The sequence below is a fragment of the Andrographis paniculata genome, unplaced genomic scaffold (assembly GCF_009805555.1).
Source record: "Andrographis paniculata isolate CXL003 unplaced genomic scaffold, ASM980555v1 Contig30END, whole genome shotgun sequence".
Lineage (NCBI taxonomy): Eukaryota > Viridiplantae > Streptophyta > Magnoliopsida > Lamiales > Acanthaceae > Andrographis > Andrographis paniculata.
The window spans coordinates 464,593-484,228 of NW_026137563.1; the positions used below are offsets into that span (position 1 = coordinate 464,593).

Consider the following 19,636-nt stretch of genomic DNA (forward strand, 5'->3'; position numbering starts at 1 on the left):
AAGGTCAACAGTCTCCCGTATATGTAGACATGTATCTAGATGCCTCAAATTGCAGTATGGGGTAGGGTAGGGTAGGGTAGGGTGGCTCCACACCGTACTAAATCGCAACGTTTGTCCATTATTCTTAAATGTTTTTTGCTATTTTGAAATTAAAATATCTTAAAATTTTTACAAGTTCTTACTATTACTATTTTAACTCAATTATATTTTTTCATGATCCATTTTTCATAAATATTATTAAAAAAATTAATTAAAAAATAATTATTTTTAATATTATCAGCACAAATTTTTATACTATACAAGTTCATTCATATATTTTTTTTTTAATTTTAAAAAGAAAATAAAAAATATCATATTAAATATATATATTTTTTAATATTATGTTAAAGATTAATTTTAAAATATTTTAACATTTTTAAAATACTCCATAATTAATAACTTTTTTAATTATTAAATTAATTGTGAGACATTATTGGAATTGGACAATAGATTTTATAAAGAAGCATAATTTAAAATTAAGAAAAAATAAATTATACTTCTGGCACTAATTCAAAGTATTTTTTTACTCTATTTTTGTTAGTTTCACTTCAAAATTCCAAAGTATTATATTAGTAAAAATAATTATACATTAATATTAAAATATTTTTAACTTTATCTAAATTTATAAACATATTATTACACGTATTAATTTATCAGCAAAATATATTTTATATTTCTGATAAAATATGATTAATTTTTAATTTATTATAACAGCAAAGAGCTTATTTAAAATGGAGGCGTAAGGAGTAATACTAGTGTACTTGTTTGGTTGTTTTTAGTTATTTTTTATATGGATTCATGATAACTTATTAAAAATAAATAAATAAATATATATATATATATATATTTACGAGACGATTTTAGCTCAGTTATTGACTAAAAAACAAATATTCCAAAATTTATTTATGATTTTCATCATTTAAATATTTTAAATGGGCTAAGTCCATTTAGCTGGTAGTATGCCAGGGTTGGGTTGTGCTTCAATATAATAAACATCTTCTAACCCTGATTTGTTCAGCCCGGCCCGGTCTATTGGAAGCTCTAAATCTTTTATGCTAAATATGATTGGTCTAATGAAATTTGTCTTGGATCCAATTTGCAGATTATTAATTACATACTAAAAAAGTAACAACGAAAGATTCTAGTTATAAAAAATTCTATATATATTCCATCCGTCTCATATATTCTGTGTCTATTAATGTAATTATGACAGTGTATACTTATATTTTTAAAAAATAAAAAATAAAAAATATATAAGACATATTTTAAAATGGGCCAGGGCAAGAAGATTAATGTGGTATCAAAATCAATCCAGAAACGTGGCCTTATAGCATATATAGGAATGAAAATAATATCGGTTTCCATAATAAGTATTATTGTGTATTAAATAAAATTAACTGCAACTGCAATTTTCTCATCTTACCCCAAATTCCAAAAGGCCATCAGTGATATACATAAGTAAAAATAAATAAATAAAAAAGCACCACGCCACAATCTTCTCTTAGTCCAAAATAAAGAAATAAATAATATTGATGAATCATGAGATGACTACTGCTACTTTTCATAATTAAAATTTTCCCTTTTTTTCTTTCAGACTACAACAAACGTAAAAACTGTTCTAAACCCTTTTTAAAATCCCCAAATCAAAACCCCCCAAAACACAGCTTTGCCTCTGGTGCAGAATCCATTGTGGGTTTTTATATTATGCACTTGAATCGACTCCCATTTTGATGTCGATCTTGTTGAAGTTCCTTTCTTTGTCACCCCTCACTTGTTCCTGTCTGTCTCTCGCGCCTTTCCGCCTCTGCTCCCTCCCTTTTTTCTGATTAAAGGTATGTGTTGCGTGGGCATTTGTTCTTTTCCATGTGGCGGCTGTGGCCCCCTCTTGCACTGTGTCGCGATTCACTGATTTTTGTACCTATCTATCCATCTATTTGTTAGTTTCTTTGCACCTTCTCGTAATAACTGATTTTTTATTTTTTTAAATTTCTGGTGTTCTGAGGATTGATTCCTCGTAAGGGCGCTTTGTTTACTTGTGTTTTTATTTTTTCAGAAAGTGATTATGTTTTGATTATTGTGGAGTCGAGTGAAGTTGGTTGATTTTAAGATTTATATGAAATATTTTGTGCAGTATGGTGGATGAGCATTTTTTTGTTTTTCAAATGGTTCGATTGGTTTGGTGATGGTGGAATTTGGTTTATCTTCGTTGTTGAATTGATTGAATATAATTAATTACACGGATTATGTCGATTTTATTGGTTTTCATGTAATGAATTCGTTGCAGTCTTCTTCTCCTTTTCTTTCCGCCGAATTCATGCATGATTTGTATCATCTTTTGAATTCATGAATTTTTTATGTCAACTTATTCAGATAATCGTATTTGGTGAATTGGATATGCGTTATATATATAATCAGATTTTGTATTAACATGAAGAAGGAATTATGTTAATCTCTAAAGATATATATATATCTATATATATAGGTAGAGTTTGAACTCGGTTTGATTAATGGGGCTCGATCTAACATGTTAGAACGCATTAGTTCGGCGAGGGAGAATCATAGTTTTCGGAAAATGTCAGTTCGAGCAAAATTAGGGAGGCAAGAGCTTTGTTTCTTGGCATTCCTGTCGATCGGGGCGTTGTTCATTACGTATAGCTTCACTACAGCTTTCATTAATCACCAAACAGTTTCTCCTCCGCGAAAATTAGCTTCCGAGGAATGGGAGGGCCGTTTGCTTGTTGATCCGGTGACAAAGATGCCGGAGAGGACCAAGAAGTTGGGGCAGGAGAGGTCGCCTTTTCACGTTGCTGTGACGGCTACAGATTCCCCGTACAGCAGATGGCAGTGCCGGATTATGTACTACTGGTATAAGAAGAAGATGGACTTGCCTGGTTCGGAGATGGGGAAGTTCACCCGAATTCTCCACACTGGATTGCCCGACAACCTCATGGACGAGATTCCAACCTTTGTGGTTGATCCTCTACCCGATGGTGTTGATAAGGTGGGGAAATTAAATTAGCTTACATTTTATTTTAATTCTCTATTTATTGATCAAATGGTTGCTTTGTGAATTAACAAAACAATGATTGTTGTTGTAGAGTTTTCGTCGACCTACATTTTTCTTTAGTTTATGTTTGCAATAAAGTTTGATTCAGAGTTGTTCTGTGTAGGGCTACGTCGTCTTGCATCGACCATGGGCGTTTGTGCAGTGGTTAGAAAAGGCAAAAATTGAAGAAGAGTGGGTTCTTTGATTGAGACAGCGTTTTGGCATTTAAATGTTTGAATAAGAACATGAATCCCGTTATTTCTTTTCGCAGATACATCTTGATGGCGGAACCGGATCACATTTTTCTAAAGCCGTTGCCAAACTTGTCCTACAAAGATTATCCTGTCGCCTTCCCCTTTTTCTACATCAAACCGAAGAAACATGAGAGACTCTTGAGAAAGTATTATCCTGAGGAGATGGGCCCGATTACAAACATTGATCCGATTGGTAACTCCCCTGTCATCATCAAGAAGGTTAGTGAACTTATTATTCTGCGCATAGCGAAAAATATTTGACTCTAGCAATTGTTGAGTTGATGCTTAGGAACTACTCGCGGAAATTGCGCCTACTTGGATGAATATCTCTTTGAAAATCAAACATGACCCGGAAACTGATAAGGCGCTTGGATGGGTGCAAGAAATGTAAGTATTGTTCTTACAAGAATGCAACGATAGAAACATCCTTGTATTTTGGTTTTGATTTTATCTAACCTTCATGTTTCTATCTGTCGAGGTATGCTTATGCTGTGGCCTCGGCTCTACACAACGTGCGCCATATCCTTCGAAAGGACTTTATGTTGCAGGTTTAGCTTCCCGGCAATATGCTAATGTTTTTTTTGATTGATTTTATTTTAAATGTTCTAACTCGAGCGAGTAATCTTCAAGCCTCCGTGGGACATTAGAACGACGAATGCATATATTCTTCACTTTACGTACGGCTGCGACTATACAATGAAGGTAAAGCATTCAACTTTATTTACACTCAGGCTATGTTAAAAAAATACGATGATGTTTATGTTGTCCATGATGGTGAATCATTAGGGAAAACTTATTTACGGACAAAGAGGCGAATGGCGGTTTGATAAGAGGGATTTTCTTGATTTCCCTCCTCCCCGGAATCTGTCTTTGCCGCCTCCGGAAGTTCCTCAAAGTGTGGTATGTGCGCACTCTCATGAGTTTCGAACGCTTGTTCATCGCTGGGGTTCGTTCATTTTGTTGTTGTGAAATGCAGGCGTCGTTGATAAAGCTTATAAACGAGGCGTCGTCGAACCTTCCGAACTGGGATACGATCGGAGAAGTTGAAGTCGGCGGCGGCAGCGGTGGCGGCGCCACCACCAACTCATAAAAGAACACACATTGTTTGGTAGTCTTCAACTATATGGAAAATTTGACTTATAGCACAGAGCCACATAGGTTAAATATATATATATATATATGTTGATGTAGTTTGCTACATGAGGAAGTTATATTATTGAATTGAATAGTTATAATGTTTGCTACTCAATATTATGGTTGTGTTTGTTTTATATTTTACATATTTACTACTCAAATATTATGGTTTTGTTTACACAATAGTATTATATTTTATAATTTTTTAACATTATTTATTATTTTTAAATACATCACATCAAATATATATATATTTACAAAATATTACATTAAATACTATCTTTTTATTATTATTCTCAATTTTTTTCCAAACTCCAAAATGAGCACGGCTGTATTTGTTGTATAGTTTAGTTTCATTGTTGTCTATATGAAGTATTATTCTGTATGGTTGGTTGTTAAGTTTTTTGGGCCTATGACCCAATGGAGGCCCATATTGAGCAATAGTGTTCTTTTTAGAGTTTTTTTTTTTTAATTATTTTTTTTTAAATTTTTTGAAGATTTTGTTATTAGCTATAGAACATTGTGAAAGTATAGTGGATAGTTGTAGAAATGTGTATTTTTAAATATTTTATGAAAAAAAATATATATATATATTCTTTATAAAACCATAAACTGGTTTACTTTACTATTTGTATTTTATATCTTATTGTTTTCAAAATAAAATTATTGATTGGTTTAGAAACAAATTGAGATTTATATAATAAAAAGTAAGTAAATAACACTGAATTGTATTTATTTTCAAATGAATAAATAAATAAATAATATATTTTCTTACTACCATTGAGATTAATAGTATTATTGTAGTAGGTAGTGGAAATTTGAGGCCATTAACAAGTAGTAGAAATTAATATATACACATATGTATATATAGTTAGGGTTTTGTTTTGTTAATGGATTGTGAGTAAAAAGGAAAAAGGATTGAAGGATAATTAAGGAGAGAAATATTTAGTGGGTGACAATATCTCGTGAGTAATAATGGCCACCACCACCACCGCCGCCGCCACGACGGCAGCGCCACCACTGACGGTGGACGTCCGTCGTCCACCTATCACACATTATCAATTTATTATTTATTTTTTGAGAATAAGTGGAATTAGAATCAATTGACTTTCCTCGGAATATTTTTCTTTAATTTTGGAATTTATTAATTATTCCATATATGTATATTATCTATATCTATCACAAATTAACACACCCGTACGTGTCAAATAGAATAAAGCTCTCCATCAACTTGGAATTAAGCACCCGCCCTTAACCAAATGGTTTATTCTTTTATGATACTAACATTTTATCTTGTATAGTTTTAAATATAAATATACTAATATATTATTTTTTTATATAAAATATTATTTATAAAAAATTAAAATTAATATTTTATTTCAAATAATATATCACACAAATTTCAAGATTAAAATAAATGTTTTCTCTGTCTCATTGAATGAAAGATTATCGTTTTCTATTTTCATTCGTTTCAAAACAAGATTGTCATAATAAATACTTTTTCAACTTATAATATATTATACAAATGTGACTCTTGTAACAGGAGAAGGGAAAAAGTATTTAAAAATAAGTGGTAAAAGATATATGCATAGAAAGAGACATATTGGTCAATGGAATTCCTTTTTAGAATGATGATGAAAGAGAATCAAATGACTTTATTGCTTGTCAAAAATATGACAAGAAGATAACGAGTCTTGAACCATTTTCTCCTCGCTAGCTAGTAGTGCCTTATCATCACCATATACATATACATATACATACACATACGCTTTAATTATTTAATTGATTAGTATATACATGCATTTAATTTCTTTAATTAATTTGTAATCAGTGATGGTCCTTGTCTTGTTATTACAATTTATTTTTCAAAATTATTATTCTTTTAATTTTTACAAAAAGGGGAGTCCCAAAACAAGCTTTTTCTTGATTGCACATATATAAAAGACATTCCCCTAATCATAATAATACCAACAGTGCTATCCCACTAACCATCTTTCAACCTTTTTCTTTCTCCCTCTAAAAACCCATCACTACCGCCATTAAAATCTCACTCTAACCACCCAAAACCCCATTATCATTATCCTCAATTCAACTCAACTCCAGAATATGATCCATGGAAAGATCATCAGATCATCACCATCATCATCGTCCCAAACAATCCCCAAGAAAAATCAGCCCTCAAACTCCAATATTAATATCTTCAAATAATAATAATAATAATACAGAGAGAGTGAAGAGAGACGAATGGAGCGAAGGAGCCATCTCGAGCCTTCTAGAAGCTTACGAGGCCAAGTGGACGCTCCGGAACCGGGCCAAGCTCAAGGGCCACGACTGGGAGGACGTCGCCCGGCACGTCTCGGCCCGGTCCGACCGGTCCAAGTCGGTCAAGACGCAGACCCAATGCAAGAACAAGATCGAGTCCATGAAGAAGAGGTACCGCTCTGAGTCCGCCGCCGCCTCCGCCCTCGACGCGCCGTCCTGGCCGCTTTACTCCCGCCTCCACCTCCTCCTGCGGGGAAATGCCGCCGTCGCCGGAGTCCCGCCGCACCCCGGCGTAGCTAACGCTACGCCGCCCATCGATAGCTTCGTGCCGCCGCCGCCGCCGGAGTTTGTTGTCCAGACGGCGGCGGTTCCGGCCACCAGTGAGCCGCCGCAGAATTCCCAGGGGTCGAATGCCAAGGTATCTTCAATTTCGTGATTATAATTTTTTATGGCTCCATCTTAAGGATCTGTCTAAACAAAGTAATTTTTTTTAAAAAAAATATTCTTCTATCAAATAATAAAAGTTTAATTTTTTTTTTCAAAATTATAAAACTCCTTAGATGAATATTGTTAAAAATATATACATATTTTTTCAATTAATTGATAATTTAATACAAAGTATTATTTATTTCTTACTTATATATTGTTTATTTGATTGGATATAAAATCTAAGAAATAGTATTTGATATAAAAATTAAATAAGTAAAAAGTAAAATATAATATAATAAAAAAGTAATAAAAAACAATAAGATAAGTTAAAAATTAGTGATGAATTAATTGTTATTTTTTAAAAATATTGTATATAATCAAAAAATTATAAGACTATTTTATTTTATGAATTTTTAAAAAATTTATGAATAAGTATAGTATTTTTTTGGAAAATGTGTTAAAAAAAATTTTGGTAAAAAAAAAAAACAAAATGTAAATTTAAAATTATATATAAAAAAAAAGGTACAAACTTTTTAAATAACCAATAGATTGTTAAGTAATTTTGGTCTTTTAATTTTTCAAAACTCTTAGAATTTGTTTAAATGTATAACAAAAATTAACATAGCAAATTTTGGAGTATTATTTTATACCCAGTTGAATTAAATTTTTAGAAATGAAAAAAAAAAAAATTGGAATTGAATAAACTTTTGTAAAAACAAATTTAGAACTTACATAACTTTATTGTAAAAATTAAATAAATTATGAAAGTGACACTTTAAGGGAGCGGAGAACAACGGCGGTGGGCAGCCGTTGGATCAAGTATCCGAGAAGAATCCAACGGACGACACGGGGAGCAGCACTCCTCAACAGAATCCGAACCCGAACCCGAATCTGAAAGCCGGACAAAATACAGGTAAGGAAGAAAGGAGGAAGAAGAGCGGCGGCATGGCAGCGGCGACGACGAAGCGGCGAAGAGAGGATGAGTGCTGGGCGATCGGGGAGAGCATCCGGTGGATCGCAGAGGCGATGGTGAGGTCGGAGGAAGCGCGGCTGGAGACGATGAGGGAAATCGAGAGAATGAGGGCGGAAGCGGAGGAGAAGAGAGGGGAAATGGACCTCCGACGGACGGAGATCATCGCCAACACTCAGCTCGAGATCGCCAGACTGTTCGCCGCCGCCGCCGGCGGTCCTCCGCCGATTCTTCGTTAGGGCTTGGAAGAAGCTAGAATTGCAACCGACTCTATCTTATTATGTATATGTATGTTATATAGTCTTGGTAGAAATTACCAAAAATTGGTTACGTATTATATATATATATATTACATCAGCATTGCATCATAAATATTTGATTCTTTAGAACACACCCCTCTTTTCTTCCAAAATTATCATTTGGAACGGTTTTAAAATTGAGAGCGATTTTTCGAATTGTTTGTTTCTTTTAACTTCAAATTTTAAATTTTTATTATTTAAATTTTACGTTTATCGAAAAATATATATATATTTTTATAAAACATTTCATTATATATTATTTTAATATAAATTTAAACTTAGGTTATTGGTATGAATATTTAGGGTTAAAGTTGTTATGAATATAAATTTTAAAATTGTAAAATGAATTAAAATTTTGTAACTCTTACTATTTTCTCTCCTTTTCTTAAATTTTATTGTTTTTAATAGTTTATTTTATTTTTATTTTTAAGTTTTTGTATGAATTTTTTTTTAGTATTATGTGCTTTCACCTTAAAAACAAAATAATTATACTATCATAACCATAAGGTATTATAGTGATAAGATCGGATAGTAATGTATAACCATAGCGTGCATATGTGTTTAAATGAAACCGAATACTCAATTTATTTTTTTATCATTTTAAAAAAATAAAATTAATAGTATTTATTTTATTCATTTTTTAATAAAAATATATTATTTTATTTTTATAAAATATTACATTAAAATACTATTTAAAAATATATAACTCATTTCAAATCACCTTAAAATTTAAATAAACATGTACTTTCAACATTTAACTGTTATTTTTTATTTAACGTTTATTTATAACAAATATAAATATAACAATATTTATTAAGCTCTTTCTCCTCAATTTTTTTAAATTCTAACTAAACTTTTAAATATATCTTCAATTATCTTTTCATTTTTATTAATTTTAATAAAATATTTATTATTTTAATTTTATTAAGGACAAATACCCACGTATACGATACGTTAATTATTTAATTTTTTTTTTTTTTTTCAAAAAGTGGCAATTACTTTAATTCGTTAAAAATACAAAAATAATAGTATCGGAAATCCTCTCTTTCATCCGCCGTCTTGTTGTGCTGTTCCAAACCAACCCCACCCACCACCGATCTCCACCGCCCGCCACCTGCCGCCGCCGCCACCGCCACCGCCACCACCACCACCATACGACTAATCAATTTTCCACAAGGAAGAACATAAGGTGTGTCCCTTTCTTTGACTTAGATGTTCATATACATTTTGCGCTTATTCTCGGCTAGTGAGTCCTTTCTTCGATTCTGGAATCATTCTGTCTTTTCCGCTTGGTTATTGATGCTGATCAGGTAATTCTCACTGTTGATGTGTTAGATTCGGCCAGGATGTCTAGTTGAGGGTTTTGAATTCTTTCTTTCTCGTATCGAGAGAATCTTTAGAGTTATATGCGAAATTGCGCCTGTTTTGAATGCTTTAATAGTTTCGTATATTAGGGCGATCCAATTGAGAGTTTATCCGTTCGGCTCCCGGAATCTGATCCATTTGTGTGATCAATCTTGTGCCACTCAATTCGAGTAGAGTTCAATTTACTGTTTGGAAGTGATCCGACCCCCTAGTATCAAGATGATGGACAGTTTCTTTTCTTAAAAAACTTATTCTCTTTTGCTATATTTCTTCAGTTAATTCTCCGACTGTAATGGGTTTAACCTGCTTAGTTCAAAATTTCGATGGGGTATACTTTTAAGTTCTAACCACATTAATTTAGTAGGATAGGATGATGATTAGGGAAATTGATTATGATCTCGTATGCAAAAAACATGCGTGTACCTCTTATAGGTCGAAAGTCAATAATGTACTTTCTGTAAGAGTAGAGGAAGAACTACAGCTGATATGTTGTGTGGAGTTTGTTGTTTCTTGCAGATTCCTATTGTAAGAATTTTATTAAAAAAATTTCGTCGAAGTTGCTTCCAACATAGAGCATTCTTGATGAACATCATTGCAGTCATGTTAATTATCAATTTGCATTTGGTGAAGTTTTACAATACATTGAGTTAGTAGTGTTGATCCGATACAATGTATTGAACACGAAAAGGGTTGGATTTACAATTTGGATGCCTTTTAGATTCTTTTGGAACTTTTACCTTTCATAGTCCTGTGGTTTAACAATCCCATGGGTGTCAACTGAGTTCGAATAAAGTTTTCATTTGTTTTCTGAGATTTTTATAGTTGAATAAAATTTGATGTTTATATTTTGGTATGCACATCTACGATGAGTAAGGACTTGGTCTTTTGGCTTCAAATCTAGGAGGAAGAATTTGTTGGAACTATCTGAATGATTTGACATTCTCTTTTGCCTTGTGGTGCACTTCAATTTGTCTTAAATATAAAAGATTGTTAACTTACTGAAGAACACATTTAACATCTTAAGAATTTTCTTATACCTTCAAATGCATACCAAGCTTTTACCTTTTCAAGAGGCCACTCATGCATGCATTATTTGAACTAATATAGAACCTGACCATATTTAGTTCTTGCAATTCGTGATTGTTATCATGAGGGAAATGATGAAATAGGTTGTTTTTATCCAGTAAAGTTGTCACTTGATAACCTCAAAAAATATTTGTTTATTTTGGTTAAGGTGAAATTGTGTATGCAACATGATTTCCTGTAGAAAATATGGCACATTAATGGCTGCATGCTCGTTGCAAAGGTCGTACTTATTGTTGCAATGCTGCTGCAACTTGCATATTTAAATTTGTTCTTGTTTAAGAATGAAGCTTTATTTCCTCCCAAGTGTGGATGATGTTGAAAATTTTGACATGTAATGCAGGCATAGTTATTATGGTGAATGGTGAATATTCTCACACAGACCCTGGATCATCTTCTGCTTGGATTTTTGAACCATTCTAGTCTTCCACTACAGGTTTCTTCACTACCTCCTAGTTTGTGCTTAAAAGCCAGCATGCAGAAGACTGGAAGTTTATCCAAGAATGGATCACTGAGAATTGCAACTCAGCAGTCTCTTCGTCGGTTGGGTCTGTGCTCCCCATCACAAACTGGACAACAAACTTCTCCAGTCGTCTTTCCTGAGAAACGCAGTAGAGGGAAAGCCACCAAAAATCATGAAAACAGTGTCAAAAATGATGATTCCAATAGAGCTAAGAGGGAGGAACACCGAATTGATGTTGGAGATGAGAAATCTAACTTACTTGGATATGAATTGTTCTCTGGGAAACTTTCACTGGACAAGAGAAAAACTAATCAGACTTCTGTTGTACAAACTGCTGATAACACAAACTTAGATGCCATTGATGCTAGATTGACCAGCAAGGCTTTGATTTGGGGTTCTAAGGTGCTGCATCTAGAGGATGTGGTCTCGGTAAAGTCCTTCAAATATATGGATAGTCTTTAAAATAATGATATTCTTTGCTATCGGTGATAACTTATCTTTCTTATGGCAGTTATCCTGCTGTGTTGGCCTTAGACATTTTACCGTCCATGCATATCCCGTACAAAAAAGATCTTGTGGTCTTTTTATGAAAAGTGGGAGAACTCGGAAAGACTTTCGATTTTTTGCCCCTACCTCGGAAGATGCAATCCAATGGGTCAATGCATTTGCAGATCAACAATGCTATGTAAATATCTTGCCTCACCCCATGGCTTCTAAGAAGCAGAGTTCAGAATTAAGTTTCAACGAATTCCCCCCTGAGGCATATGTAAGATGTAAAATTCCATCTAAAATGCTCGTCATTTTAAATCCACGGTCAGGGCATGGTCGTTCAAGCAAAGTTTTTCAAGGATTGGTTGAACCTATATTTAAAGTAAGTACTTTCCAGTGCTCTGTCAATTGCAACTTGAAATTTTATTTTGTTTCTTAAATTGATAAACAAGGCATGACTATGCCTGTATTGCAGGAGCAATAAATTTGGGCACCCCACCCTTCAATGTCACATTGACCTTTCATCACTTTTCATATTTTATATTTTAGTCTAGTGGATAATATTCTATGTGAAAATTCCTGTAGAGATCCTGAAATTAATAGGGAACCGGTAGCTATTATCTGTTCTCAGAAGTATAGGAAAAATATATTACATCTGTGAGATCTTTCACCTGAATAATTGTTGATGAAGAATAATATGTAGAAAACAGGCAATACGGTTTTGTTGTTTCTATTGTGTTCATCACGGTGCGTACCTTAGCTACAGCCTTCAGACTTTCTGCTTAATGCCATTGCACCATATGTGACTGCTTTATGAAATGAACCCTTTACTTATTATATTCTTATTAGACAATGATGGAGTGATAAAGGTTCTAGTTTCCTATGTGAATGTGACTCCGCACATAGTTTTTATTTTTCCTCCTTGCTTTTGTTCTTTTTCTTGTTTTCCTTCTTTTCTTCTTCTATTTTTCATTTTTATATTTTAGTTTCCATTCTCACGTATTTGTCATCTTTCTTTTGGCTTCACTACTTCTCTGTTTTGTTACTTGTTCCTTCCTTTTTCATTCATCTGTTTGAATGACTCAGTTTCAAATTTATTCGATTGTTAAATAGCCGTTTGGATTATAAATATAATTGCTAAAAATTAAACGTAGCAATAGACTTAGGGTGCATTTACTATGAAGGATTATTAATATTTGTGTATAAAAAATCCTCCATAGTAAACAGTAAACGTCTCCTTGAAGGATTAGTACAAATTCAAGCTTAAATGTATAATTTGAATTGCAATTAGTGTTATATATGTTTGATTGTTTTCATTATGTATAGATATTTTATTATGCAATCATACTGCAGCCGTTAATAAAGTAGCCACACACAGATTCTTTTCTATGTCTTGAATGGGTTCTGGTGTTTTGCCAATTTTGCATAATCTATGTAATCGAGTATGTTATAAAATATGCTCCGCGTGGCATCGATAATACTTGTAAACCTCTTATGGTAATGACAAAATCTTAAAATCAAATTAAGTTTTATAGATGAGTATGTTGCCTGATCATAGGTATGACTCAATTATATTTGAAGTTTTTTGGTGGTTTCTTAGGACCTTATCATGGATGCGATTCAAAGTCATTTTAACTACTGTGGTTGGATGTCATAGCTATACATCTGGCATTCTGGCTTCAGTATCTTCATCTGTGATAGGATCTGATAGTACTGTTCTTAGGACCTTATCATGGATGCGATTCAAAGTCATTTTAACTACTGTGGTTGGATGTCATAGCTATACATCTAGCATTCTGGCTTCAGTATCTTCATCTGTGATAGGATCTGATAGTACTGTTCTTGTGATATGGTGAGCAGCTTGCAGGATTTGAGTTAGAGGTTGTCAAAACAACATCTGCTGGTCATGCTAGGAAACTTGCAGCCAGTGTTGATTTCAGTACTTGTCCTGATGGTACATATTTCTTTTGTGCTTTCTGAAAACTATTTCATACCGTTTTCTTAATCCATTAAACCATTGCCTCTGTGATTTGCTATCCTTGCAGGTATTATATGTGTAGGAGGTGATGGTATTGTAAATGAGGTCTGTATATGTCACTGTTTTTCTTCCATGTGCATCTTTATTCTGGTTGTTGTAAGGAACTCTTATCTAAGGGATTTAATGTTATATTTATAAACGGTTTTTTGTCAACCCAGTGGAATTTCACAACAAGAGTTGGTGAACAGTATTGAATATCCAAATTGCAATATAAACATTATTATCTTCTGAAATTTAAGTCATTCCATTTTAATTAAGTTGGTAATGGATGGGTATTACACACGAGATTTATATACTATAATTGCTAATCTAAATCATTAATTTGACGTTTCTGTTGTTGTCTATTTTGTTTTAAAATGTTTTGGTAGGAGCTTCAAGTCTTTTGGACCTCTTGAGACAGGATATATGATTTCCATCTAACCTGCCAAAAAATCTTTTCCTATTTATCATTATTGTTTTATTATTATTATTATTATTGATTTTTTGGAAATAATTTTTTGCCTATTAAATGTTGTTTGTACCTAAAATTCTTGTTTTTTCAGCATGATTGGATGTGATTCTTTCTTTTTATTACATTTTGAAATATCTCATTTGTTGGGGTATTTGAATAATGTGTTTTCAATGGTCAGGCTGTATAGATATAATATATCTTAAATGTTGTTTGTACCTAAAATTCTTGTTTTTTCAGCATGATTGGATGTGATGCTTTCTTTTTATTACATTTTGAAATATCTCATTTGTTGGGGTATTTGAATATGTTTTTAATGGTCAGGCTGTATAGATATAATATATCTTAAATGTTTCTTTAATTGCATGTAAGAATGAAATTACTTCTGGCTCTGATTATGGTTCATGCTGCACCTTAGGAGGAAGCTTGTGAATTTCATTATTTCGTTTTATTACCTCCACAATGTAGGTTCTGAATGGTTTACTTAGTAGAGACAACCAGAAAGAAGCTATTTCAATCCCAATTGGAGTCATACCTGCTGGTTCTGATAATTCTTTAGTCTGGACTGTTCTTGGGGTCAGAGATCCGGTATCTGCGGCAATAGCAATAGTTAAGGTAGTTTTATTTGTTTTAGCTTACTTTGTTTTGCCTTATTTCAATATTATTGAATTACTCACCAGAGCAATTTTAACTGTACATATATATATATTGTATTGGAGATTACGCATGTAGAATGTGATGTCTGGATGTAGTCATCCTATTAAGAAGTGGCAGTTGTACTTCCACATGTGTCTGGTGTTGGAGATTAATTGTGTGCAGGCTATGTTCTAGTTACTCAGGATTCGAGTTTTATGCCTTTATTACATTAAATGATGAGATTATTTTGTGTCTGTCTTTGCCACCAAGAGTGTTTATGCAGTCTTACAAGTGCTGCTACACCTAGATAAACATTCACAAAGTTGTTGCACCTCTTCCTCTAGGCTGATTATTTTCCAAGTTATTCCCTTGATTTTACTGTTTCCTTGAGGAGCCTGTAAGTTCCTACAATTGTTTTGGGATTACTTATAAACACTTTTAAATATTTTATAATATGTAATGAATATGTGGTTTACCACACCCTCTAATTCAATGAGCATTTCTTCCCATAGCTTTAGCATGATTTTCCTTCAGAAGCATTGTTTCTCTTGAAAAAACTAGTTCATTTATCTGCACCTCTCAAATTTATACTACTCAGTTGTTATTACACCGGTCATAGTAATTGCTTTGCCAGGTTATTTGCATAATCACTATAACAACCTTTTACTGTTCCCTCATGAAATGGCTATCTTCGACTGGTATATTATTCTTCTTTCACAACATGATTTTGTTTCTGCTGATTCAGTTCGACTGTTTTTGTGTTTTTAATTTAAAGGTCTGACAATTTTTATTTTTATTTTTTAAACTGATGATGATATATTATAATCTTAAGAAGTAGGTTATTGTTGTGATTGTGCAAGTAGTTTTATGCCTATATTTTAATTATTTACTAGGATATCATTATTGCTATGAAGTCGTAAATTTTACCATATCCACACCCATAAAAATGTGCTTCAGTTGCTAAGTTTCCCATTGCTTGTGTATTCATCCCTTATTCTGCTCAAGTTTTTCAAACGAGTACATGATATGATGGACAGCATATTTCCATTGGTATCTTGGTCTGTATAGTTGTATTTTTATTTTATATTGAACTTTTGGCCCCCACACAAACTGCTTTGGACAAGGTTGAAAGTCGTATGTTTCTTTCTGCAACAATCTACGTGGCTCTTTTAACTTATGTTTTACTGTGTATTTTTGAGTAATTTTACTTATTGCACATGACATATCTGATATCTGACACATTTTCTCGTTGTTTTAAGGGAGGTCTTACTGCCACTGATGTTTTTGCTGTTGAATGGATCCATACTGGAGCTATTCATTTTGGGATGACCGTCACATACTTCGGTTTTATTAGTGATGGTAATATATTTGCACTTTGGTTTCTAAACAAATATTTGTCTTGGGAAGTTGCAAATTTAATCTCATATACTAAAGCCTATGTTCGAAGTTGCTGTTCTGATTGTTGGTGTGTTTGTTTAGACGTTTGGATTGGAATAGTTGTTTGATCTGAAGATATAGTCGTAATTCTAGAACTTATTCTGTTGACTTCTTGTGATCTTCTTTGTTAACAAATTCTTGACCTTGCATGCTAGAGGCCTCAGTTCTGTTCCTTTCTACTCGGTTTTAATCCTGTACGCTTCACATAAAGGTTCTATCCTCATTGCTTCTTTCCGCATATTACAATTACTTAATGACAAAAAATTGACAGCCTCTTCTTGGACTATGCCATCTCATGTTATACTGAAAGCATCTTCCTCTTCGACCTTTTGACTAGATATATCTACCTCTTTCATTGCCTGCTTAGTAAAACCATAATGATTTATTTCTTATGCCATGTTTATTATATTAATATATATTTTTGTGGTATGCGTGTGTACATTAGGGTTGCTGACTGTTGGAAATGCTGTTTTACTGTTACTGTTATGTATATTTATTTTTCCTGAATTTTATCTTTCTCCACTTGCTACAGTATTGGAGCTTTCCGAGAAGTATCAGAAACGATTTGGCCCTCTACGATACTTTGTTGCCGGTGTTCTGAAATTTTTGTGCCTTCCAAAGTACAGCTATGAAGTAGAATATCTTCCTGCAAGGAGAGAAGCAGGTGAGGGACAGGATCCATCCGATCGAGAAGTTATAGACATGTCAGAGCTCTACACAGACATCATGCGGAGATCTAGCAAGGAAGGGCTTCCTAGGGCCTCCAGCCTGTCGAGTATTGATTCAATAATGACCCCAAGCCGGATGTCGGGTGCTGATTTTGATAACAACAATGGCAGCAATGAACCATCAGAATATGTACGTGCTATTGATCCACAATCCAAAAGACTATCAGCCGGAAGAAGTAATGTAACATCTGAACCAGAAGTTGTCCATCCTCAAATGCCGCATTCCGTCACACCTAGCTGGCCCAGGACGAGATCCAAGTCGAGAAGGGAGAAAGGTCGGGGTGGATTGACTGCAAAGAATGATCCCACCCGGGCTTCCTGGGCGAATACAAATACATATGATAAAGAGGACATTTCATCGACAATGTCTGACCCTGGTCCAATTTGGGAATCCGAGCCTAGATGGGACTCTGAGCCGAACTGGAACCTAGAAAATCCCGTTGAACTGCCAGGTCCAGTGGATAGCTCAGAAACGGGCGATAATAAGGAAATTAACCCAACATCTGAAGAATCTTGGGTGTCCACTAAGGGGCCATTCCTTGGTGTCCTGGTGTGCAACCATTCATGTAAAACCGTCCAGAGTTTGAGCTCGCAAGTGGTGGCTCCTAAAGCCGAACACGATGACAACACCTTGGATCTGTTGCTCGTTCGAGGGATTGGACGTTTCAAACTGCTGAGATTCTTCCTGCGTCTACAGATGGGCAAACACCTCTCCTTGCCGTATGTCGAATATATTAAGGTAACCTTTTCCAATGTGATTAGAAATTTAATATATAAATTAATTTTGATGTATAAGATGATTCATTTGACTTGGGAATGCACTGTGTACAGGTGAAGTCCGTTAAAGTTAAACCTGGAAAGCAAATGACCAATGGATGTGGCATCGATGGCGAGCTATTTCCTGTGAGTGGTCAAGTGATCTGCTCATTGCTCCCGGAACAATGCAGACTTATCGGCCGTCCTCCATCTTCCAGAAACTGATTGCTGTCAGCATTGTCATTGTATATGCATCATATGAATGTTACACTCAAACTGGTGGTTTGAAACTGAAAGAGTTTACGGTACTTCTGCAAGATCTCCTTATGTTTTTCCCTGACGGGGTATGAGGTTGGTGTAAATTTTATTTTTCTTCATTCTTTTTTGTTTTTTTCTAAATTAACTCTCTGGACTCAATTGCCACTTATGTTTTGTGTCTCTCCAAACTGGTTCGGTATCGAAAGCCCTCTCGAGGATACTTTTATGTCATGTATTGCTTATCATTTTTCTGTTGCGCTATTTCGGATATCTATGTTTACATGACAATGTGGTTTGGACGGATTGTATCGAGCTAAGTTCAGGTCTTGAGTCTTGTTTGAGCTTGATTCGGGTATGCGATTCTTTTACGCTTACGCCAAAACCGGTCTGAGTTTGATAACTAAACTGTTTTTTGTTGTATTGATTCAAGTTTTTTTTTGTGTTTCGTCAGTAATATCATTGTTCTTGATAGAAATTTTTTTCCTGTTCCAATTTTCCACTGAATTAACTGAAAAGTTTAGGATGCTTCATATTATGATATTATTATTATTGATAGAATGTGATATTTCTTAGTTTATTCTCCGGCTTGAATTTTGTACTTTTGTGATCTGATCTGACCCTTAAATTGAAAATTGAGGGGAAAAGGGTTTTTTTACCTCAAATTTTATTATTTGGACTGCGTTTTTCGAAAAAAAAAATATATATTTTTATTTTTATAATAATATCCCATCAAATATTATTTTAATATCAATCTCCATTCAAAATTTTACCAAGAAACATTTGAGGGTCAATTGTTGGTGAGAACACAACAAGATTTCTTCAAAATTACTGTTCAAAGTTATAAAACTAGTCAACAAGCGTGGTTCTTGATTTTGACTATTTTCTCTATTTCTTTTGTCTTATCCGATTTATTATTATTTTTTAAAATAATACTACAATTTAATATTTATTTGTTTATATAAAATACCATCATATTTAATTTATTATTTTTTTTAAAAAAATATCGAATATATACGAAAAATATCATAGTTGCATTTAATTTAGAGTTTTTATCATTTAATCATTTTGATTCTTATAAAAATGCATATATTATTTTTATATAATATAATTCAAGAATGATTTCAATCCTCCTAAGGATGAAATTCTAATTTAATGCAACATTTATCTTAATCTAGTATAAATACAACATTTGCACGTGTGATCATGAAGTCATGGGTTCAAATCCGAACGTTTGAGTCACTTGCCACAATCTTTTGTCATTAAAACTATAAATTTATTAATGTCCTATTTACATATATTTATTTTTAAAATAATATAATAAAAAATCTAAGAAAAATAGACATAAATCCATGGAATTTCATTTATTGATTTATCTAAAACAAGATTTTAAAATTAGATGATTTGTAAATAATTTACAAAAATTAATTTGAAAAAAAAAAGATAAATTATTCTAAAAAATGCATAACATCAAATATACAAAAATTATAGGTCAAAGGAGTGTG

General features: G+C 33.2%; 3 protein-coding genes across 7 annotated transcripts; all 3 read left to right on the top strand.

Moving 5' to 3' along the window:
- Window positions 1-1,613: 1,613 nt before the first annotated feature.
- Window positions 1,614-4,614, top strand: LOC127246257 (hydroxyproline O-arabinosyltransferase RDN2-like). Of its 4 annotated transcripts, none has more exons than XM_051267514.1 (9): window positions 1,614-1,871; window positions 2,522-3,040; window positions 3,210-3,277; window positions 3,357-3,558; window positions 3,629-3,726; window positions 3,818-3,887; window positions 3,970-4,041; window positions 4,126-4,239; window positions 4,316-4,614. In XM_051267514.1, the coding sequence occupies exons 2-9, from the start codon at window positions 2,564-2,566 to the stop codon at window positions 4,427-4,429; spliced, it is 1,215 nt and encodes a 404-aa protein (XP_051123471.1). In that variant the 5' UTR covers window positions 1,614-1,871; window positions 2,522-2,563; the 3' UTR covers window positions 4,430-4,614. The 4 variants fall into 4 exon arrangements, with proteins under 4 accessions (XP_051123471.1, XP_051123472.1, XP_051123473.1 ...); XM_051267515.1 differs by having other exon boundaries at window positions 2,571-3,040; XM_051267516.1 differs by having other exon boundaries at window positions 2,581-3,040.
- A 1,814-nt stretch (window positions 4,615-6,428) lies between these two features.
- Window positions 6,429-8,473, top strand: LOC127246255 (trihelix transcription factor ASIL2). The gene is made up of 2 exons (XM_051267512.1): window positions 6,429-7,153; window positions 7,945-8,473. The coding sequence occupies exons 1-2, from the start codon at window positions 6,587-6,589 to the stop codon at window positions 8,371-8,373; spliced, it is 996 nt and encodes a 331-aa protein (XP_051123469.1). The 5' UTR covers window positions 6,429-6,586; the 3' UTR covers window positions 8,374-8,473.
- A 982-nt stretch (window positions 8,474-9,455) lies between these two features.
- Window positions 9,456-18,365, top strand: LOC127246610 (sphingoid long-chain bases kinase 1-like). 2 transcript variants are annotated; one of them, XM_051268074.1, is made up of 9 exons: window positions 9,456-9,622; window positions 11,225-11,773; window positions 11,856-12,215; window positions 13,694-13,787; window positions 13,879-13,916; window positions 14,788-14,934; window positions 16,215-16,314; window positions 16,925-17,859; window positions 17,952-18,365. In XM_051268074.1, exons 2-9 carry the CDS (start codon window positions 11,243-11,245, stop codon window positions 18,099-18,101), a joined length of 2,355 nt encoding a protein of 784 aa, XP_051124031.1. In that variant the 5' UTR covers window positions 9,456-9,622; window positions 11,225-11,242; the 3' UTR covers window positions 18,102-18,365. The 2 variants fall into 2 exon arrangements, with proteins under 2 accessions (XP_051124031.1, XP_051124032.1); XM_051268075.1 differs by having other exon boundaries at window positions 9,461-9,622; window positions 11,318-11,773.
- Window positions 18,366-19,636: the final 1,271 nt, after the last annotated feature.

Coding starts and splice junctions, on each gene's coding strand:
- LOC127246255 (XM_051267512.1), top strand. CDS start 6,587: ATGGAAAGATCATCAGATCATCACCATCATCATCGTCCCAAACAATCC. Junction 7,154..7,944: donor CCCAGGGGTCGAATGCCAAG/GTATCTTCAATT, acceptor TGACACTTTAAG/GGAGCGGAGAACAACGGCGG.
- LOC127246257 (XM_051267514.1), top strand. CDS start 2,564: ATGTTAGAACGCATTAGTTCGGCGAGGGAGAATCATAGTTTTCGGAAA. Junction 3,278..3,356: donor AAGGCAAAAATTGAAGAAGA/GTGGGTTCTTTG, acceptor TTCTTTTCGCAG/ATACATCTTGATGGCGGAAC. Junction 3,559..3,628: donor CCCCTGTCATCATCAAGAAG/GTTAGTGAACTT, acceptor GTTGATGCTTAG/GAACTACTCGCGGAAATTGC.
- LOC127246610 (XM_051268074.1), top strand. CDS start 11,243: ATGGTGAATATTCTCACACAGACCCTGGATCATCTTCTGCTTGGATTT. Junction 16,315..16,924: donor CTTCGGTTTTATTAGTGATG/GTAATATATTTG, acceptor CACTTGCTACAG/TATTGGAGCTTTCCGAGAAG. Junction 17,860..17,951: donor CGTATGTCGAATATATTAAG/GTAACCTTTTCC, acceptor CACTGTGTACAG/GTGAAGTCCGTTAAAGTTAA.